Here is a 23,629-nt window from a genome sequence, read left to right on the forward strand (position 1 = left end):
GAAGAGCTCAGTATTCCCTCAGCATCATGAAGTCTAGACCCAGATTGCAAAAGGTTACATGTGTGTTTTCATGACTGTGAAAAGCAAAGAACTTTTCAAAGAGTTGAAGTGGTGGACTTGAGTAGGTGTAATGCACTTCTGAGTCCTTTGGTGAAAAAAAAAATAGTGTTACTCAGCCTCTTAAAGCACTTTTTAAAAACTATATCAGTATTCTGTCTACCATGTGAGGAAAGAGACCTTTCTGTTACTGCAGTCACATGCCAATGGTGTTTGGCATTGCCATTGATCTGACCTGCAATTTTTTGATAACCAAGCATTTCCTATGACTCCCAGTTTGAAAGTCCCTTGTTTCTGTTTCCATTTATGCGATTCCTGGCATTTTAAATCTAAGTAGATTAGATTTAGACTTTTTGTAATGAATCTGCATCATTTTTTGTTCCACATACTCATTAAATTGCCTGGGGGAACCTGATAGATGCAATTTAGGTACATCACTTAGAGAAATAAGAAAGCTTTTGATTGGTTTCCTCCTTTTTTTTTTTTTTTTTTTTTTTTNTTTTTTTTTTTTTTTTTTTTGCGCTGTAATTCTACTCAGTATTGTATTGTAGTGCTGCACTGTTAAGGAAGGTATGCTTTTTAAGGGCAGCGTGCTTGCCATATTTAGAAACCGTGGTACTTAAAGGAAAATGGCTTGGGGGGAATCTTTCCAACAGATTTTTTCCTGCTACTATTAGTGGCTGCTGAGAAGACAGGTTGCAAGGTAGAGATAAATCTGACTTCCGTTTCCCTGACAGTGTGTTTTATTCACTCTTTCTGGAATTGTTTCTGGACTTCAGTAGAATAGGATGTGGGTAGGATACTTCTGTGCAGCCCTGAGCTTTACCAGTGAAAAGCAGCATGTGTGAAAACAGAAGTAGGTGCTGATACTGGAAGAAAAGAATAGGAAGAAAAGGAGTGGAAGAGATTTGAAAATGTTCACTGCTCTGGTGGTTATTGTCTTATGCATAGCCCACAGGTCTCTGTCCGTTTTGTATAGAACAAAGTGAAGGAAACAGAAGTATTAAAGACTTGGCCCTATAATTTTCTTATTAAAATCAATCAGTATAAACACTAGGCCAGAATCTCTTCTGATATCAATTAGGGCTTTTCTGCTGGCTTCAATAAGGCTGCACGCATTTACAGTAGCTGAGAGTTAGGCTGTTGATCCCGTTCTGATGATTTAACGCAATTTTTTAAATATAAAAGTTTCATTCCAGATCTGGGTTGTTGGTTTATAGGTTTAAATTGAAAGCATGTCAGTCTTCATGTAATCGACACTTCGAAGAAGATCATAGAATGAGGTTAGATAAAAATGCATTTTTTTTTTTGCCTACGACTCTCTGGATTTTCTCAGAACCTAGATAATTTTATCCTATTTGCATCAAGCATGCAGGTAACTTTAGAATCCTGCATCTGTATTATTTCTAGGGAAGCAAAATACAATTACAAATGACAGTAATTGACATTACATACTTTAATTAAATTTCCTCCTCTGTGAACCAAAACCTTTTAACCAAGCATTGCAGTGCTATTTCTATATTTATTGTTGCATGGGTTAATGTGCTATGTGGCAGATATGGTATTTATCCATTTTCACAAATTAAGATATCAGTGTCATGTTGCCTTTGAATTGTTTCCTGTATTGTTGGCCAAAACCTCTTGAAAAATACTTCACTCCTCCCTAGCTATACTTCTGGTTTTGCAAAGCTGAAAATTGTGGGGCTGGAATCCTTAGGAACAGTTTGGGAAGTGCTAGGCCCAGAGCATCGTACCACTGCACTGTTTTTCCTTGCGGTGATTTCTACAGAAGAAAGGGGGAGGCGCTTGGGGTTTTTTTAGTGACAATTTTGTTGTTTTTACTGCTGTTAGATTACAGGAATTGGAAGCTAAGTCCCACTTGAATTTATGCTTGTGAGAAATGAAAATGGGTTGCACAAAGTATGTTTAGAAATTTATCTCCTTGATGTTTCTGTCCCCAAACTATGCTCTTCAGACTGTGTACTGTCAGCTTCTTGATTTGTTAGGCCCTTTGAGAAAGCAGCTGTGCTTTAGCAGTTAGTACTGTAACTACAGTCATTAAAACAGTTTACATGGACATTATCTTTTGGGTGCTACTGTAATATAAAAGTTCATGACAAAAAACTCCCCCCAACTTTCACTATTTTTGAAGAATAACTAGTTGTGTGCACATGGAAAAAATATATGAAAGGAATCACATATACAGTAGATGTTATAGATGTTGCAGATTGCTATGGCTTCCATCTGTGAATTTTGATAGGACAGATACAAACATCTTCAACATCCTCCTTAATGCTCCAAGTGGAAACTGATATTTCTTTAGCAGTATTTATTTCATTAGGACCATTCTGCTTTGGAGATATCTGGGACACTCACTGTTCCATTCAGAAATTAAGAAAATGAAGGTTTGGTTACCAACTTGCAGCTCAGTTTTGTCCTATAATTGAATGCTGTTATTCAGCAGTTCAGCATTACAGTTTCCAGAAAGCAATGGGAATCCAGAAGTCAGACTGGGGAGCCCCATTGCTGAGAGCAAATACAACACAGAATAGCACTTCTGGCAGGGGAAAACTACTTCTAGGAGTGACCCATTAACTGCAGACCAATGTGTATCAGAGACTCAAGGACTGGCAGAGAATGTGGTTTCAGAAAAATGATGAAATGGTGACTTTTTTTTGCAAAGGTTCACATCTGAAACAAAACCTGGAGGAGGAATGCCATGTAGCTTAAATAACGATCTTAGTTCTCCATAGTTGCTTTTTGGCACTCCTATTTAAGTGAAGCTGAACTGGAAACAAGAAGTGTAACCATTTTCCTGCACTTAGGAGTGAGCCAGGGATGTGTCATTTCCCTCATTCTGATCCGATTTGAAACAGACTCTTAAAAGTTTTACAATTTTTGAAAAGTTTTAGTTTGTAGGAAACTTCCTAGCAGTTTGATTTTTATCCTGAGCAACTGCTCTAGATTACCTCCTTCTTTGGAAGGGTCCACAGCCTGTAACACTAGTTCATCTATTACTAGTGGTTTATTACTTTTTTGATGGCTCATGACTCTCCTTTCCTCTGTTTATTAGTTTTGTACATACTTTTCTCTGTTTTAGAGTTTAATCCTTTTTCCATGTGAGTTCTGCTAATTGTTTTAGTGGAAGAAGTGTTTACAGAGGAAGAAGTACAGTGACTACAACTTGAATTTGATCCCAGTATACCTGTATCTCAGTTCTGGCAACAGTCTTTGAAGAATTTTGTGGTTCACATTGACTTAGGTCTTTAATAAACTTTGTTTTTCCAAAAACAAAACAAAACAAACAAACCCCAAACATTTTCAATATTGCCATGTCCATGCCCAGACCTTTCCTATACTTTAAAAGGAATGGTGACCTTGTCAGCTGTGCAGGGGGAAAATGAAAGTTATATACAGCAGAAATTGCCTGGGAGATTGGTAAAAACATGTGTTTTACACATGCCATTTGAGCCTTTCACTCAGTTATATGACAGATAACAAAAGCACACAGTTAAAACTGCATCTCAGCTTTTAGAATGCAACTTACCAAGCTGCAAAAAGCAGATTTAGTTTCTTTTGCAGATGGTCTATGAGTCTCATGTGGCATCATATTAAATTATATAGGCAGTCAGTCACTTGTTCTGAAGCGATGCTGTGAGCTGAGAGTTGTGATGTGCTTGGACCATTCTGTCGGAAAACAGCCTCCAAAGCTAACACAGCTTCTGAGAAGGGCAGAGCACAGGGGCCTGCAGAGCCGGGGCCTTGGCACACCTTAAAGACCACAGTTCTGCCTGAGATACACTATGAAGGTGGCCTGGCGACCATATGATGGGCTGTGGAGCATTTTGCCCTAAAGGTAGGAGACTAGATCATTCTCATTATTTTTTTTTCTGTGATTTCTATGAGTAATACTCTTAGGAGTATTACTTTCTGCTCGTTGTTGTTGTTTGTTTGTTTTCTAGTATTTTGAAGAATAGGAAGTTATTTTCATCTTGCTATTCTTAGAGGTTGCTTTACGTGATTAACAGAAGATAACACTGTAGCCCGTTCATTACAAATGCTGCTCCATGAAAATAACTTCTGCAATATCAATGAGATTAAATTAAGAATTTCATCCCAGAGGGTATTTCAGATGAATATGTGATGCTTTTAACATCAGTTTGGTATAGATTCAGCCCCTAAGTAATGCTAGATCTGATATGATAAGCAGTGCTTTTTGCCATTTGAATCTCCACCTAGGGAAAATTGTCATTTGTGATGAAAAGCATGCTTTAGATAGGCATTCTCAAGTCAGCTGTGTATCATGCAGCAAACAAGTTCAATATTTATATTTAGTATTACATCATTTTCATTTTATTAAATGCTTCTTAACAGATATATTCAAAGCAGTTCTTCCAAGAACTGCTGGTTGCAGCTTGTTTCTGGGGAAATTCTGAATGCATGAGTACTGTTTTTGAAAAATAAAAAAAAATCCACACATATTGAAGGTTTGTTTATTTGGATGCTTGAATTGTAATTTTTGATGTATTCACTTCCAAAATGGGAAAGCCTGTGCTGCAGCTACGCTTACTATCAGTGTTTTGGATGCTGAACTTGATAACTTGGTAGTGACAAAAACCCGTGGAAGACATTTAACAGGAATATTATGCCGAGGTGTTTCCGGGGCTGACAGTGTTTGACAGATGGTAGCAAATGCTGCTCTGAACTTACTGCTTGTTTGCAGTAAACTGTGGGTTTAGCCTTACAATGCTGCTGCTGATAGCACTTGCCCTTTATTTCCTAATAAATTTCACCATAATCAGATGAATGATTCAGTCAGGTAATTTTTCTGAGACAGGGCATTTGGAAGTTGGGGCATCTGTTTGAGATTTATAAGGAAAAGAGCAAGATCAGAAGTGCACAGTAGGGTACTAGGCAAGTGTCCTTGAAGGACAGTGAACAGGCTAGTTAAAAATTTTTACTGCTGATTATCACGAGAGGACGGGCGACCTCATCGTTGTGACATGTGTTTGGGAATGAAGAGTATGGGTGCTACTGTCCATTCTACTTCAGACTTACTGTAACATCACAGACAAGTTATCAAGGCTCAGTTTTTAAGTACCTAGTTTCCCTTTTACAACTGAGATTGTGTCAGTAGAGAGAAAATGTATAAATGTATCCCTTAATCTCAAATTCCGTCTCTTTCTGTAAAATGGAGACATTCTTAGGCAGATTGAGAGCTTACTGTGCTTTCTTAAGCCAAACATAATTTCTAGCCTGTGCTACCAATGCCCTGTCTTGCATCATCGTCTTAGGCTTTTGTGCAAATGCGTTTTAGGAGGCTCCCCCAGTCATATGATTGGGCACACCACGCTGTGCTTTTCCATGCCAGCCGACCAAAGGCCTCAAAGGGCTACCGCAAAGTTAGGAATTGCTGCAGCAACTGTGTATTCCTCTTTGTCCCTGAAATGACTCTTCAGTCTGGACTGCTGAGCACAAGAGCAATTCTTTCACCAGTCACATTCAGTTCTGCACATAAGTCATAAATCTACATTTTGTAGCCACTATTCTTTTTATCTCTTCAGGCTGTTATCTTGTGTTTGCTACTAGTCCAGATTTGGTGTCATACTCAAACTTTCCCTTGGTTGACTTTGATACCTAAGAAAGAACTTGAAGCACGAAGATTCCTCAGAATAAACAAAAGTCTCTTTCTTTTTTTCTTTGTTTTCTTTTCCTTCTCTCTGGGTTGAAAAAAATACCTGGCTGCCTACCAGAGGGCTTTTAATCCTTTGTCACCCCCAGATGTTTTTATGTAAGCTGCAGTTTGAAAACTCTGGCTGTATGTGATATGTAAGCTATTACTCTGTCTTTGAACAGAAATGTTAGCTTCCCAAAGAATGTAGTCATTTTTCTAACGCCTCTGAGAAGAAGTTATTTAGATTTTTGTGATGCAATGGATCCGGCACTTAATTTTTTCTTCCTTCAAAAACAAGGCTTATATATACAAGAAGAAATGAAAAAGAAATTCAGGAAATTGTCAGCTTGCTACTAGTGTGCCCTTACATTCCTAAAAACTATTTTGGGGTTTTCCCTTAGGAAAAGCTAGAACTTGTGGAGCTGGGAAAGACTTTTTGGAACAGATCGTTGGTTTTGTCTTTTCTGCATGAGCGCCCCTTGTTGATGTTGGAAGAGCTACTGTTGGCTGGTTGGTGATTCAGAGAACATGAGGCAGAAGTCAGTCCTGTAAAATCAGCTTCTCCACAGTATTTGGAAACAAACTCTTGTAGGCAGTTGGTGAACATGTAAGAAGAACCATTGCCTCCCCTTGGTTAGGGTCAGGACTGCACCAAACAATCTGACTTTCTTGCACATTTTGCTACCTCTAAATTCCTTATAACTCAAGAAATAGAGGCTGTTGGTGTGGAGGATACAAACTCTCTCCCCTTGTCTCCATGTAACCCTGAGCAATCTGTGTATTTGAGATGTGTGGCACCTTAATAAATCAGAACTCTTAACTGTCAAAGCATTTGTTGTAATTAAGTAATTTGCATGTCAGGATACCATGTGCAGAGCAGTTAACTTCTGCACAAGGCTCTTGCCATGGCATTTGAGACCATTTCAGGAGTTTCAAGCTGTGATTAGACTTGCCATAGCAAACTCTCATAAGGTCCAGGAATGGACATGAGATCTGGTGCATACATAGTTAGGTTTTCAGTGTGGGGGAAGATCAGAGTAGTTTGAACTGCTTTTGTTCCTAATGCAGTCGTGTGGATTTTCTTTGTGTGTGTGTGTGTGTGCTTTTTTTTTCTTTTTTTTTTTTTTTTTTTTTTTTTTTTTTTTGAGTGATCTTTGAAGTACTTCTGTAAGGTCACAGGCTTTACAAAATATCTGCAGATACTGCTTATGTTTTATAAAAGATGTGTTGAGAGAATATGGTGAAGGAATGAATGGAATGATAGGCATCTACTTAAGCTTGACACCACTTGTTACCTTGTAGAAACTACCGGAAAATTCTGAAGAAGGGCCTTCTTCCCAAATGAAATGTGAAAGCATGTAAGGTTTAATGAGAAATCGCATGTATAATTCAAAAACATTGTTTTTGCTCCTGTGTGTTTTTTTTTTTTTTTTTTTTTTTTTTTACCTACTTAGACCAAGGATTTGTCAATCTATGGAATATTTTTTTCCAATTTATTGGAAAGAAGAAAGAGAATACTAGGTAGAACAATGATGTACTTGAGCAGCTTTGGACTTTCAAGAAAGTTCAAGGTGATGAACATTTAATTTGTACTGAATACATTAAAATGAAATTATAACATTTCTCCCTTTTTTGTGCATAGTATTTTTGTCCTTTTTGTCCTTTTTGTCCTATGTGCCATGTTTAGTTTAATGGAAAAATGAGACAAGAAAATAGAATCTTTTTTGGAGACTGGCTACTAATGCAGTAACATTAAAGGGAGGCACATTGTTGTCAGCCTGTTTGCATATTTATTTACTTTTACAAATGGCTGGCTTGGAGTCAGCAGTTAATGGAATGAGAATGATGTTCCTGTACAGATCATTTCCTGAGAAACATTTTCAATTACAAACATATCTCTGCTTTTCTTTCCTCATTTGTTATGTGTTGGAGAATAAATGGGGAGTAGCATTTACAACTTAAGGTTTATGTTCTGAAGACAATTTTAACAATGATCCCCACATAAAAAGGCCCTTTTGTAGTTGCAGACATATGTTTATGATGTTTTGTGCTGTGAATATCGAATTTCTGGTGGACGCTGTGTCACACTCTGCAAACTTGTAAACATCTATAAATCCATTGGATCATTTTAGTACCATGTGTAATGCAGATTTATTGTCTCTTGTGCAGATTTCTTTTGTTTCAGAGTTAAAGCTGAGCTGCCAAAATGCACATTGGATGAATTATGTATTCAAGAAAATTAGGCAGTACCATTTTAGATTAATATTTTCTTTTCTCTTTGTGGACTCACAAGATGCACACACATTAGCATTAGAAAATAACATTCTGGATGTGGTCCAGAAAGCAATTGCATAAGTTTGCTTGAATAAACAATATCATTTTGTGAAAACTTAAACTTGGAATTTTTGAAAATGTTTTTGCGCACTCACACTCTCTCTCTCTCCCTGACCATGTTAGGTAGTCTGGATCTCTTCTCATGTTTACTAGTACAAATTTGGAATTACTCCACTAGAATGATATTCAGAATATAAAAGTGGAGTTTGTGAGGGAGAACTGAAATCATACTGAGCCAGTGAGCTGGTATAAATCAGGATAAATATGCTGAAATATATGTAGCTACAGTTATTTATACTCTGCATTGCAAACTCTCGAGTCAATGAAAGAAGTAAAGCTGTGTAAAGCTACTCTTGTGCATGAGTGGTTACAAAAGCAAGCCATCAAGGTCACAAGCATTTGTCAGAAACTTATTCCTAGTAAGGAGAATATGAAATCCGAAACAATTAATCTAAATTTGGCTCTGCTGTAATTGAGTGGATATTGCTGTCTGTACAAGAGCGGCAAAGACATTTCCTATTGGAAATCAACGTTTTCTAAACAGACTGTAATTTCTGGCTTTATAAATGTATGTAGCATATGCATGCATGTTTGAACATGGGTGGTGTATGTAAAAATATCCAGTGTAACTCTGGCAATATGTTGTCTGCAGCTGGCTTTCCTAGTTGTGCTTGTTCCAGGAAAAGTAGCTTCAATGGAGACACTGCATAAAGATTTTGTCTGCTAGGTAGTTTACAATAACAGGTAGTTTTTCTTTTAATTTTTTATGTAAAGCTCAAATTTCTGGAGTCTTGAGGATATCTCCAACTATCAACTTCTACAAGGAAAAGAAAGTATTTGTAGACTTAAAAATGGAGATCTTGAATGGATTTATATAAGGCATATTTAAAGAAATGCAAAAGTGTGTATATACATAAGTATACTTAAGTATGTATATATGTGTGTGAGTGTGTGTGTATTTAAATTTTTAACTGAAGTTAAAAAATAAGTGACAGTAAAAGACTGGACTTAAAAATATTGTATCACTGTGCTCTTCCAGCATTAATGTTCAACCTTCTATATAATCACAAATTTACAGAATTGACCTATTGGAATTGTAGCACGAGTGGTTTAATTTTAATTACAGAATCAGTGATGTAGAAATACACGGTGTAATTCTCAAGGAGACCATTTAACACTGCATCTTGCCTAATCTGTCTAACTATTATTTAGACAGATATGATAAAATACATATAAGCCACAGAGTACATTGGTTGATGTGGTATTTCTGGACTCAGTTAAACTAGAAGATGTGTTTTTACTCAAATCAGAATGTTATTAAGCCCTGAATACTAAACAGGGCAGGACAAAGCTTTCAACAGAAAAAATAAACAAGTAAAAAACCCAAATGAAACTGTCTAATAAATACAATGTGGAGCAACAGGCTGCATGTACTAGAGGAATTAAGCCAATTTAAATAGTATGGGCAGCAGTCGCCTTTCAGATGTGCTCAACTTCCAACAGCATTGATAGTTGTTGGATAGTTGGATGCCACCATCGAAGGATAAAGTTTGGCTCCTAGCACCCACATTCATTTGATAGTGTAGGTTTATGACCTTGCAGTCCTAGATTATAGGAAAGAGTAAGAACCCTGTCCAGCATAAAGTAGCTACTATGTCCAGCATAAAGTAGCTACTGATAAGTTTGTGGACTCCCCAGCTCCGGGGCCAAATCTAGTGCTGGCATGATACGAGGAAGTCTGTTGACAGCTGATGTCAATGGAGTTGCACTTGATCACATCATAACAAATTTGGCAAATGGAGATTAATCAGAAGTCTGACAGGGAAAGTATCTGTTCCTTAGCCAGAGTTAAAATTAGGATTTCCACATTGCCAGTGCACAAAGACTTGTTAGTGCTGTGTGCAACTCCCACTGCTTTTAAGGATCTTGCATTAAAAGTACATTCAACCCTCAATTCCACTCAGCCTAGTGGTTGTAAAAAACTTTAGGGCTGAGTTTTTGTCTCAGGTCTGAAGGTATAAAGCCCCTGATTAAGCCAGATTAAGCACAAAGGATAACTGGCCTCATGGTACTCCATACACTGGTTGCATCTTGGCTGCAGCCGCAGAGAAGGAAGATGCCTTTCTCTGCTGCAGGGGGCGTCCTGTGGCTGGGGAGCCCTGGCAAGGAGCAGACATCCTTGGGGACATGCTCCTTTGGCTATCCTTTTGCAGGTCTCACAGGGTAACTCTTCCTCCTGGACATACCTGCCATAGGCACATACCCTCTTCTCTTCCTGAGTTTTTATACTCTTAAGACACCTGCTGATGTTGTAAGTCATTCTTCAAAGTCCTTCGAGACATGAGAGGATGTTCTTTTAATTTCAGCAGCTGCAAAAGGTCTCCCAAAACCTGTGTACTTTGTTTTTAGTAAAGTACAAGATTTGAGTTTTAGAAAATTAATTAAAATGAATGAAAAGCAGTTGAAAAATGGATTCTTCTGCTGAAACTGGTATGCAAACTCATAACGTCAATCACGCTTTTGTGGTTCCCCTGTAAAAAGCTAAGTGTAGTGGTTTGTCATGGAAATTCTTAGAAATCTCTGGCGATATTACATAATATATTTTCTTTCTCCTTGTATAGAGCTTGATATACCTGGTGCACTTAATAGGTTATTAGTTGGTGGCAAAATCTTTCCTTTTCTGTTCTGGGAAAGAAATGCAAAAGATGCTCTCGGGCTCAGGGTTTCCCCAGCATGCTGGGGACAGGGCAGAAGGAGTCTGTGGCAGGACTAGCATCAACCTGGAGAATTTTGCGCGCTGCAGAATTCTGCATTGAGGGCAGAGAGCAGGGAGCTTTTCTGACCTCTCTGTCTGGCAGCTGGGGTCCACCTGGGCTCCTCAGTCCTTGAGAGCTGTGCTCTGGATTGGGTGGAATCTGCACGTGGCTAGAGCAGGAGCTCGGGCCAACAACATCACTGCCTGCCTACCAAAAGCGGGGAGCAACTTGTACTGCACAGATACAGCATGTGCCAGAACAGATTGATTATATTGAATTGATGTATTTTAATGGAGTTTTGTTTAGATTTAATGTTTTTGTTTCACACCCAAAAATATGAATTGTTTACTTGATAATGTGATTAAAAATCGGGGATTGGGGAGAATGTATGTGTTTCTTTGATCACATATTCTTTGTTTGTTTCCCCTTTTCACAGGAATGTGATAAATACAGTGATGGTGCTGTTTTTAAAAGTGATATTTAGTTGCCATGTGCATTAGAAGACAAAAATAGAGAATTTCAATGGGCACCTGCCTTGTAAAGAAGGCCTTATAAAGAACTCATCTTTGTAATGTCCACTCAGTCTCCCTGGAGAAGTCTTGGCAAGCTCTGCCATCAGGTCTCCTCCTGGAGATAGGAGCCAAAAGCTTTCCGTGACTATCCTTCACTAGGACAATGAGCTGACCCTTTCCTCCGGTGGGTCCTGCCCAAGCTGAGCATCCAGCCCTTTGGGACAGCAGACCACAGTGGAGCCATCTAGCTTGAACAGATTTTATTTACTATACTCCCTCCTGGGACTGATGTTAAAAAGTTTTTTTTGCTTAGGAATCTTTCTTCTATAAGATTTCAGAACAGAAAGACCCCCATAAGGAAGTTTTCTGTCCACTATGTTTTTTTATGTCCATAACAATTTTGAACCCTCCTAAAAATAAATAAATAAAGAATCAAAGAGGATAATAAAACCAACAATAATTTTCTCTAGGGAGTGCTAGCAGTTCAAAAATTTGCCATTAAGTGTAAACAGTTCCTGAGATTGTGCATGCTAGACCAAATTCATTCTTGCTGTAACTCCTCAGAACTTGAGGGAGTTACATGAGGGATTAATTTGGTCCATTGCTTTCAGCCTTCAGTTCTAGAGGATATATAACAATCCAGGGAACTATTATTGTCAACATTATTTTATTGCTCTTTACAGCTGCTCAGTAATTGTGCTTTAGAGATACATAAGCAGGATGAGTGTATGGAACAAGGTTAGTATGGAAGGTAGTGGACTTTTCAAAGTTGTTTTATGCAATTAAAAACAGTAAGCATTCTAACAGGCATTAATTATTGCTAAGAATGTTGCATAGATGAGATGAGAACTGCTACACAGACTCTTAAGATGTGTATAGGCATTTCATCTGGCAGAGCGTTTTCACAAAGCATAGGAAATATCTGGGAAGTTTTAAGTACTGTTATCACACTAACTAATGATCATTACCATGTGAAATTGAGCTATTTTTATTGCACACATGAAGCTAAGGGAGAGAGCTAAATTACAAGGCAGTCATAGGGCTGGGAGCAAAACACAGAATCTCTGCTGTCACTTTCTACTTTTTACTTTTTTTTTTCCCCCCCAAAATAAATGGAGAAAGGCTGGTCATTTTCAGATAGTGAATCTGAAATGCATGTATGTCCTGTAAACCATGTATTTTGATTCATTAAGTTATTTAAGTTTAAATAATAGGTGTGCTAACCACCAGTTATTTTGAAAATCTGTATGCTGGAAGGTGAATGCTACAGACCAAATTGTTTATCATTCAGAAGACAGTGGAGCCTCTTTTCGGGTTCTGTGTATCAGGTTTATACTGACTCCTTGGTTACAAAGCAGTTGCAAATCTGCCCAGTCACTGAAGCCCATACTCTCCCTGTGCAGTGCACAATGTGCAGTAGTGTCCGTAGCCGTGGTGCTTGTGTTGATTCTCTCCTGTTAGAGAAAGCTGCTTGGGCAGGGCAGGCATCGCTCCGTCTTTGCGGCTTGTAAAAAAATGGGGTCATCTGGTGGCATGAACGGAACTGCTGCAAACCGTAGGAGGTAGAGAAGCTGTGCAGTGCAGAACTAGTGGCAGGATTATTTTAGACCACTTCTGGATTTCTCCATTCCTACTGCTCACGGAGCCTGCATCATTAGGATGTTGCTTTTTGCAGCATTAGGGGAATTAGGGTGATAATTTGTGACAACTGTGGACATGTTCAAATGGTGGGATTTTGGATTATTTCCCTGTTCCCATGTGCAAGTTCTTTTGTGGCTGATGTCTGGAGTGCATGCAGAGGCAGGACTTTTGAGGATTCATTATCTTCCCAATGTCCCACTGCCATGGTTTCTGCCCAAGAAAACTCAAAAACTCCCACTGACAACAATCTGTAGTCTGCTCTGAGGTCTCTGACCTGAGTGAAGGAGGGAGCAGTCTCCCAGAGTAGTGTGAGCTATGGCTGCACCTACAGGCTGAAATAGTCACTCTGACTGGTCCCTTGCAGATGCACAGCTAAACCCAGGCCATCTTAAACAGTGAAGCTTGAGGCGTCTTAAGAACATTGGTGACATAGCTGAGAGGAGTAATTGTTTCATCTAAAATGGTTTGGTTTTTAAGTGATGAGATCATTAAAATGTGAATATTTTAAGATTTGAGGAGCAATGGAGCTTATCCTGAAAAGACTTGAAAGAAATTGTATTGACTTCTGTACCATTTCCCATGTAGAAGCTACTTTTAGAGGTAAAGATTTGTTTGACTGGGTCTCCCATATTAGCTATATTTTATTGCTGTAATTATACTTACTAGCTTATCTAATAGTCATGTTTCTATTAGAGAAATTATCGCAATTAATGCTATTTTTAGCAAGAGTGAAATAGTAAGTAAAGTTGAAGTGAAATTTGACCAAGCTTTTTTTTTTTTTTTTTTTTTCCGCTAGTATCTGAATTACAGGAAGAAGGAATGAATGCCATTAACTTACCTCTGAGTCCAATTCCATTCGAACTAGACCCTGAGGACACTATGCTAGGTAATTCATAACAATTTTACATCTCTACGTAAAGGCTTGATGTAAAATAAAGCGTTATGCCTGTAATAGTTTCTAATATCTATCTTTTAAACCTTACAGAGGAAAATGAAGTCCGAACAATGGTTGATCCAAATTCCAGAAATGACCCAAAATTACAAGAACTAATGAAGGTAATGAAAAGCATGTAAAAACTTTCAAGAAAGTGAAACACTTTTTAATGGAGTCATTGCCTGTTTCACTGAGCACTTCAAAGTCATTTTTTTGGGAACATTGGGAACGTATCCCGTTCATGCCATCTAAATTCATGCCATCTTCTTTTTGCTTTTCGGGGCTTCTTTGCTTTTGGGACTTCTGCAAGAACCTTCATTAGAAATGACTTCAATTTATTTGACCTCCCAATGAAATATTAACATACTACTGAACTAAAAGTACAAATTTCACTTAAACTACTGCATCAATATTGTATTCAGGTGTAGAAATTTGGTCATATACCTTTGTTGCAGACAAAACTGTTGGTGTAAACAGCACATACTTCTTACCACCTTATAAACCTAAATCCTTACTGATTTTATCTGATGGCATTTCAGACTGCCTGTGTTTTGAATCATTGCAGCTTTGGTATTCTTTTTGCTAAGTTTGTTCATCGTTGTACAAAATGACATGTGTTTTAAATTGCAAATGAATAGTGTATAATTCTGCCAAATTTGTTTCCCATATAGGTATTAATTGACTGGATTAATGATGTGTTGGTAGGAGAGAGGATTATTGTGAAAGACTTGGCTGAAGACTTGTATGACGGACAAGTATTGCAGAAATTATTTGGTAAGAAAAAATATATATGCATGCTGTTGGGGTACTTTGTCAGTAAGTGGATCACTTGTTCCTACTTAGTGGGATAAATGTAAGATGATACCAAGAGTTCTAAGTGATGTAAAAATAGCAGTGTATTATGAGACTCTTGAGCAATAAGCTGCAAGCTGCAGTACAGAGGAAGCACGATCCTCATAGCTACAGTGCGATGTGTGGTGCTCTCTAGTTGGTGAGAACAGTGTAAATCCTACCTGCGGGGCTAGAGAGGGGAGGGTTCTGGTCTTGGCAGCAGAATTCACTCCAATTATATTTATTTTCTGCATATGTGCTGTACAAGCATTACCATATTACAAGTGGAAAGTAAGTTTGGAAGTAAGGATATTTTAAGTACAATGGTGGATGTTTTTAATCTGTGCTGGTTCCATACTATTTACTTCCACACTAGTATATTCACACCTTGAAGTTCCTCTGGAAAGCTGGATTTTTTCTAATTTGATGTCTGGCCCTTAATGTTACTAAGTAATGATGCTCAGTGGACTGCAAACTGAGCTTCAGCTAAGAGAGAGATAGCAAAAAGAGGCCGTTACTGCAGAGCTGGCATGTGATTTTTAGCTTTTGGCTTGGAAGCCACTTTCTTAGTTATTACAGCTCACAAAGTGTCTAGTAAATTTCTTTTCAGTGTCTTAAAACAATCTTGAAACATCATGTGAGCACTTCCAATAAAGGCTATATAGACTGTTTGCCTCTATGAATGACTGTGCTATTGAATACATACATTGCAGTAGAATGGATAGAGCCCAGACTGGGCAAATTGATTCTCATGGGCAGACCTCCAGTGACTTCACACAAAGCTGAAAAAAGAAACCCTAAAAGACCTTCTAGGCAGCATTCATATGCTAGTAGTTCAGCCTCACTATGTTTGGGAAGATATTCAGCTGATCTGAGAACAAGATCAACTCTTACAAAGCTTAATAATATATTCTTTTGTAGAAGCACATTCATAGGAGAACAGTGTTTTATTTCTGTGTTGTTGTCAGGGAGGCTTTATTGCTAAATTTTCTTCACTTACTGTTAATGGTTGTGAGATTCCCGACAGTTACACAAAAGCATTAGCAAACATTGGCTTTCTAGGTAATAATAATGAACGTTGTTTATCTTTTCACTCAGATATCCGTTAAATCCATGGAGCTGCTACTCTTGAATTAGGACAAACATCACTTACTTTTAGGTGTTTTTCATGTTCCAGGCAGGTTACCCAATTTCGTCTTGCACATCTTAATCTGTCCTCAGTTAACTGAAACGTTCATGCTCTCAGTTATTTAACAAACTCATTTCCTCTTGAATGATATGTCTAAACAAGAAAAGTAACGTGTGGACACAGTTCATACCAGACTTTTACTGATTTTGATTAAATACGGTTCAAACAAGCAAAGTCATGTTTATATAAGCCCAGCAATCTGTACCCATTTTTAATAAACTAGTTCATAAAATGTTTTAAAATTTGTTCTAAATTTTGAGTGCAGAAGAGGGCTTATTGTTTAATAGATAAGAATTGTCCATGGTTTTAGTTGCTTTTAAGCCTCTAAAGATACTTGTTTGCATGTAGGGTGCATCTTTCACCTATGTAAATGTGATATCACTTCACTTTTATCACAAGTGAACCAAGTACTGTCTGTAAATCTCTAGAGACTGAGGGAGAAGCAGTAAGAGTGGAAGTGGTGAAACAAGTCGTTTTCAGCCAGCTAGCGTGGAGAATTCACTTCATCCAGTAGTAACAGAAGTAAAGGCACTTACCTTCTAGTTTAATACGTACTAAAGGGAGTTGCAATAGGTCTTTACTGTTTGGTACCGTGGCTTCTATTAATACTTTGCTTTTCCCCTGGCAATGGGGAGATAAAGGGAAAATGTGGACTGTATCTGTAGAGGAAGTGCAGAAGAAAGTGGCTCTGGAAGGAAAGGCTGGGAGAACCAGCTGTTTTAAAACCAAAATGTCTCATATCTCCTGAACGTATGTCTGTGTGCGTGGAATGTCTTCGCATTTCTCATAGAGTTAACTGACTGCTTTTTTTTTTCTTCTACAATCACTCAGAGAAACTTGAAAGTGAAAAGCTGAATGTTGCTGAAGTTACACAGTCTGAAATTGCTCAGAAACAGAAGCTACAGACAGTTCTTGAAAAGATCAATGAAACACTTAAACTCCCACCAAGAAGCATCAAGTGGAATGTTGACTGTAAGTTGCATGTTCCCAATGTTGTTCTCATTTGTTGACAGCCAAGAGGTTATAGGTTCTATCTGGAACTCTTGAATATCTGGTGTTAAGGGTAGACAGAAACCTGGTATTTATAATAGAAGATACTCTACAGTAGAGAGAGGGAGATAAAAGGAATGAGAACAGATGCAACATAATCTACTTCTACTGCTGCTCGACCTCCAATTTGAACAAAACGATGCCTTTTTAGGAACTATTAAAATCCAGTATTTTTGTTCTTAAGTCTGTATGCATAACAGATGAAGTTTTCTATTAGTAAGTTTGTTTGTCTGAATGTAAAAAGTAGGCTGAAGGAAGAGTCCAGAGGCTTCTCTTTCGTATAAAATGTGGAATGTACATATGGATGGTATTTCTGATTGCTATAGATAAAAGCTAAACCACTAATGTTGCTTACAAAAGTCTCATCAAGGTCAGGACTTCAGGCATTCTTGTTTCATTAATGGTGAATATAGCAATGTCTACATAGAAGGGCCACCAGGAGCACAGCAGGAGTTATCTTAGTGGAAACGTGTTGCAGGCAGTAGGTTGTCAACCCTTTCAGAAAATTAGCCTTTTCAGTCTACTTCAGGATCATTTGATACCAGTGAATATTTCAACCAAAATGTAACAGTATTTCCTGTCTTGTCTACCTGTCTTGACTTGGGCAGTTTTGCATCAGATACGTCATTCACAACCTATCTGTAACAAGGAGAGAAATAGCTCCAGGATGGAAGAGCGAACTTCAGGCATGGCTGACTTTACCCTTTATAGGTTCCCACTGAGTTTCCTGTCCCCTTCTCTCTCCCCAGTCTCCCATTTTTTTCCATTCTGTTATGCAGCTGGATGTGGGGTATTTGGAGGGGCCTGGCAATTTAGTTTCTAGCTTAAATTTAAATTTTACATGTGCTTGAGAACTGAAATTTAACCAAAGCTAAAGAGAGAAACAGCAGCAGCTGCAGCCAGCTGTAGTACATATCGATGCAAGGCAGACAAACTTTTCTGTAGTGTTCTTTTGAAGCACCTCGTCCCTGACCCCTAGCTCTCCCCAGCAAAATTTGCAAGCAATGCTGCATTTTATGGGTATAGGTAGGTGGAAAAACCTCCACTGCGTAGTTGAGATTTGGACTGGAAAAATAAAGGAAAATAATATTTTAGTGAATATGCTGCTGCTCTACCAGTTATAGAGGGTAGGAACAGGAGGAAGAAAGGAATTGCTAAAAATCAGAAATAAGATTTACTTTTATGCTAGGGAGTTGATATTTGATTAAATATTTCCCACAGAATGGTTTTTGATATCTTGTAAGTCGTGTTAGTGTTAAATACCCATATGAATCCGTCTGTGAAAAAGCTTCAATAACAAGAACTATAACAAGTTGATGAGGAATGTTTGAGTCATTGAGTTTAGTAAGTTATTGCTTAAGGCTTCTGCCAAAATAGGCTCGTTTATCATCCTGCAGACATTGTGACACTTAAAAATGAATAAGTGCATGTTATGAATACAAAAATATCTTTCTGATAGTCCATAAATCCTTATTGAAATAAAAGAAATAAGGGAACAGCAAGGAGAGTGCCTAGACTTCAAGCTGCTGTACGTGAAATCTGGCTTTTGCATTAGGTTTAGCTTTCCATCTGCGCAAACCTAAGGCATCCAGACATGTTGCAAAACCTAACATTGTGGTACTGACACCCATTATTTAATGAGCTACATTCACATGAGCTGCTAAGCAGGAGAAGACACATAAAGGAAAAGTGCCTGAAAATGCCCTCTGGCTTCTGTCAGCAAGAGGATAAAAGTCCTATAACCCTCTGTATCCTGAAAATCAAAAATATTTTCTCCAGTTAATTTGCATTTTGTAACCTGTGCTTTTGCTATCTATTTCAGCTATTCATGCTAAAAGTCTTGTGGCAATACTTCATCTTCTGGTTGCACTGTCACAGTATTTTCGAGCTCCAATCAGACTCCCAGATCATGTGTCCATTCAGGTTGTCGTTGTGCAGGTAAGAGGTGTTGAACAGCTCCTGACAGAGTTGGTGTTTGCTCATGCATATGTCTCTCTTTTTGGCTCACCAGTAACACACATGTACACGTCAACCTGAAAAAGGCAGAAGTGCTCTCGTAGTTTGAGCTGACTGTCCTACTTTGATAGAGAAGTGGGCAGATTAACATTAAAAATATGTGAAGCATATTGTTATAATATTTGAAGCATTGTTATTATTGTAATGTATTTATTTAACAGCCAGTATAATCTCTAAAATGATTATTTTTCACGATCTTCTCACTTGTGTAGATTCAAGTCATCCTTGGCACTGAGTAATGAATTGTCACTGCTTATTGTGTTCACATTCACGTTAGGTGACTAAATGTTCTTTCAGCCTTATGCGTGCTAATTTAGATTACAGTGTTGGCTTTCTCATAAGCATGCAAAAAAAAAAATTTTTTTTGCCAGTGTCCTTTTTAGAGTCTCATCTATCTAAGTTTTTCATGCTATTCTGTTTGTTGTTTTTCTTTCAGTTGGATTTGTTTGCTTTATCTTGTTTATTCTCCTCCCATTTAATTTGTTTTTCTTTCTCTCCAACAAACTCTGCCTTCATTTTTCACACTGTAACTAACTCAGCTTTTATTTTTCACACTGCAGTTCTCTTTTTTTTCTTGTCTATTTTTGTCTTTTAACCAAAGCAGCCCTGAAGTATCTGCTGGTAAGAGCTGTTACTCAGGTTGTATATGATTGAAAATCTGTGAGGCAGATCTCAGAAACTAACCACTCTTTTCTAGTGTTCACATCAGACAAGTGTGGGACTTAGGTAACTTGTTGTGAGAGAAATTTGAAGGAGAGTCTCAGTCTCCTAGATGCATCTCCAAAGCCTGATATCCAATTCCTTGACTCTCAAATTTCCCTTGGTGGGTTTGTGCACATGGGATAGAGATGAAAGAGAACCCCAGCGGGTCTGTACTTAACTTGCCTAGGGCTTCAGACAAAATTTATTTCCAAGCAATTTCTTTTCGATAATAGAAATATATTAATCATGCTCATTTTTTCCTCAAAGCTCTACCAAAATCAGCCTAAAAAGTCAAAACTGCAGCAGTCAGGGCACCTTTGGGGAGAAAAGAAAGAAAGAAAAAATAGTTAAACAAAAAAGAGGAATGTGTACATTAAAAAAAACCCCACATCTTGCATTCTGCTGTCTCTCTCTACATTCAGACAGAATTCCCATTGAAGTCAATGGACATAATTCTCATTTAATAGGCTAATGTAGTTCAACAGCAAATCCACTGAAGTCGGTAAAGATAAACCAATTTAAAAACAATAAGTAGTGGGAGAATCTGGCTCACTGTTTTGCCTCTTAGCTACACAGCTGTAGCTCAGGCGCCAGTATAGTGCAGGGAAAGCAGTTGCACCAGAAGAAAATCTAAGTAATGTTGCAGAAGATTTCGCTCTGCAGACTCAAATCCTTGCTGAAAGCCAATCAGTGGAACTCCACGACTATGCTGATTCCCATTAACTGAGAGTAGGGGCTGGTATTCTTACTGTAATTGTATTTAAGACATTTTTATTTTTATTTTATAGAGCTTTTTTTTTTCCCTCCTAAAATACATAAATAAATCAGTCTTTGATATCCTGTGGGACTGTTTCTGTATTATTCATCATGTACTCTTTGAACTCAAAGCAAGTTTTAATCGGCAATCAGCAGAACCAAAAGCCTAGTTTAGTGCTTAAGCTTGCAAGGCTGGTATTTCAAACCCTGCCTGATAGACTCTATACAGTAACACCATGCCTAGAGAGGCTCAATAGACTTATGTGGTATCTACCTTTACATTCTCCTGCGTAGGATTTGTTAGAGAGAGAAGTAGTAATAGGGGAGAGAAAAATCAAAGCATGAAGTACAGGAAGACTACCTTAATATGTTGCAGAATTTTGTTAGGGTTAAAAACACATGAAATATGTGAGGGTTGCAGTGTTGGTTATGTAGAGTTTATTGAGCAAAGATATTGATAAAACATTTGTCATCCCCAGCAAGTAACCAACATGCTTCTCATGAAAGCTTATGTTGCCTTTGGCAGTTAATGATGGGAGTCGTATGAAGTCTGGGTTATAAGCTGAGTTGGGAGGATTTGAGATACTTGGACCTTTTGTGGTTACTTTGTTATGTGACTTTGCTTTTCTTCCATACTGACAGATTAAATAACCTTAAACAAAGCTTGTGCTCTATTTGATAATTTGTACTGAAATCAATGAGCTTTTGTGGAGAGCTGGATCTGGCCATCATTTTACCTCTTTTTTGTTTGGTACTGTACAAAAACAGTTAAATGATAAATTGCTTGTGTACTAGAGCTAGGAGTGAGAGCACATAATAATTTATGTGCATTTGCAGAGTGGCCAGGATGGATTTAGAATTTTTGAGCATTGGAACAGTCTTTCTTGGGTGCACTACTGCTGTAAAAAAAAGTTAGGAAATTAACAAATGTTTAGCAATATGCAAGGTATTTAGTAACAGGTTTGTAACAAATGTAGAGGAATATCTCCCATGCCTCATCCCGATTATCATTTAGCTGAAAGGAAGGTCTTGGATAAATCCAGTGCCAGACTGGAGTGACTCAGAAGGTTCCTTGTGGCTTTCCTATAGAAAGTAAGTTTGATCCTCATATTTTATTGATGTAGTATAGAATAGTTTTAGCCAAGACAAATTGTCAGACCATCATGCACCTCTAAACCCAGGCCTGCATCTGCTCAAGGAGATGTGTAATCTTTTTCAAGGCAGGAAAATACAGCAGCCCAGTTCATGGGCCTCATCACCGGGGCAGGAGCCATCTGGTCTTTAACCTTCCTTTTTATAGAAAAAATTGAAAAAGTTGTTTGCATTAAGGACTCTTCCAAAAAGTTACTTTTCTCTCTCCCATGTAGAAGGCACGTCTAAGACCAGCATGAATATATCTTTTTCATTTTCTTATATAACAAGGAATGAAAGTCTTGAATAATTGTCTACTGTCTAGACTTTACATGCAGTCATCAGCATTTGCCTTACTTTCCTGTCTGTATTGCAAAATTTCACTAATCCCAGTGAACAGAATTAGCAGAGAGAACACAGAGAGAGTCAAAACATGTGCAGAACGCACACCACCAGCAGATGACTGTGATCTGCATGCTGGAAGCAGCTGCTTCTGCTTTTTTATTACCCAGCTGACTCAAGTGGTGACCATTTGAGTTGGCTCCTGCCATTTTATGTACTGCTTCTAGGCACAGGCCACTAACCTTCACATACAAGAGATTTCTTGTATCAAGAGGACATTGGCGTCAATTGATATATAACCAGCAACAGGGCTGGAGTCTGGATCAGACTGTGAATGGATTATCTTCCTTTTCTGTTTTCCTTCACAATCAATTTAGCCCTCTATGTGGAGAGAAGCAAAAAGAAAACCAGAATGGCTGAGGCAGAAAACGATGTGCATGAACAGTACAGACAGAACAGCTAGCCAGGGTGGGAGAAGGACAGATTTGCCAAAGATGAAACCTTGGCACCATCAGCGTTGCTGTTCATTGAAATACAAGGCTTAGTTTGACCCACCAAGACATACCTCTACTAAAACACTTACATATGTGCTTAGGTGTTTCAAATGTCTTGCTGAAATGGGCCTTTTGAAAGACAAGTCAGTCAAGAACAATAGAAAGAAATACTTCCTTGTACAGGTGGAGTTTCATGTTTCTTGTTATTATACAGTAGAGCTTTCTAAAATGTTTGCGTGGTGAAAAAGTATGTTACAGTAAAACATACAGTAAAACATACATAATCTTATTAAATGTGTAGATCAAAAATTTTACCATGATCATACCATAGTGAACTTTACTGAGAAAAATGTCACTTTTTATTTTTTCCAGAAACGAGAAGGAATCCTCCAGTCTCGACAAATCCAAGAGGAAATAACTGGTAACACTGAGTATGTCAACACCACTCCTGCCAGCAGTTCAATAATTGAACACAGATGCATCTCAGAAATTCAACCATTTGCTGATATTTAGATTTTTGGTATTGGGGTTCCAGGGAAAATGATGCATCAGTCAGTGATTATATTTTAGCATTTGCAAGAGCTGCAAACATGCTTCTAAAAATAATAAAAAAAAAGAGGTTTAGGAAATGCGGAACTGAGAAACTAAAAGCAGGAGACCAACAGGATAAATGAGAAGACATGAAAAACATAGAAAATTTTCTATGTTTTTGAAACATAGAAAACATGAAACATAGAAAACAAATGTTTTCTGTAACGAAATTTATTTTGCAACATTTCAAGTAACATACACACTATATTGTATTCAAAAGTCCTTTAAACAAACCAGAATGATATGTCCTACTCTTTTATGTTGAAATTTATTTGATAACAACTAGATTATTTCAGAAGGGAATACAATACAACTAGTATTTTGTTAGCCATTTGGATTTTGGAGATGGAAAGTGACAGTAGTTAAGCCTTGTACATACCATCTTACTGGGCAATTTATAAAGGAAAAGTTATTTCAAAACCAACAGAAAGCAAAAGTGGAATATTCTAGAGAGTTTGGATGATTGACTTATTAGTCTTTATGGATTTACTTATATGTAACATTTATATGAGGTATCAAGCGGAGCAAAGCACTGCAATTTTTCAGAACTTAGTCCAAGCATTGTTTTGACTGGAATTGTTTTGCAGTTGATGTGGAAACTACAAATGGAAAAAGTTTT

At 37.8% G+C, this 23,629-nt stretch overlaps 1 protein-coding gene across 2 annotated transcripts in view; it reads left to right on the forward strand.

Moving 5' to 3' along the window:
• The window catches only part of PARVA (parvin alpha), a 57,408-nt gene that overhangs the window by 25,576 nt on the left and 8,203 nt on the right, over positions 1-23,629 (forward strand). The window contains exons 1-7 of one of the 2 annotated variants that reach the window (XM_026034748.1): positions 3,883-3,913; positions 13,771-13,860; positions 13,960-14,030; positions 14,580-14,682; positions 16,760-16,900; positions 18,801-18,916; positions 22,792-22,850. In XM_026034748.1, the coding sequence (XP_025890533.1) occupies positions 3,883-3,913; positions 13,771-13,860; positions 13,960-14,030; positions 14,580-14,682; positions 16,760-16,900; positions 18,801-18,916; positions 22,792-22,850 (611 nt within the window). Of the gene's footprint in view, positions 1-3,882; positions 3,914-13,770; positions 13,861-13,959; positions 14,031-14,579; positions 14,683-16,759; positions 16,901-18,800; positions 18,917-22,791; positions 22,851-23,629 lie in introns of those variants that run through there. The other variant, XM_026034747.1, reaches the window with a different exon arrangement.

This window comes from Nothoprocta perdicaria, unplaced genomic scaffold, assembly GCF_003342845.1.
Source record: "Nothoprocta perdicaria isolate Ctin4 unplaced genomic scaffold, notPer1 scaffold_15, whole genome shotgun sequence".
Taxonomy (NCBI): domain Eukaryota; kingdom Metazoa; phylum Chordata; class Aves; order Tinamiformes; family Tinamidae; genus Nothoprocta; species Nothoprocta perdicaria.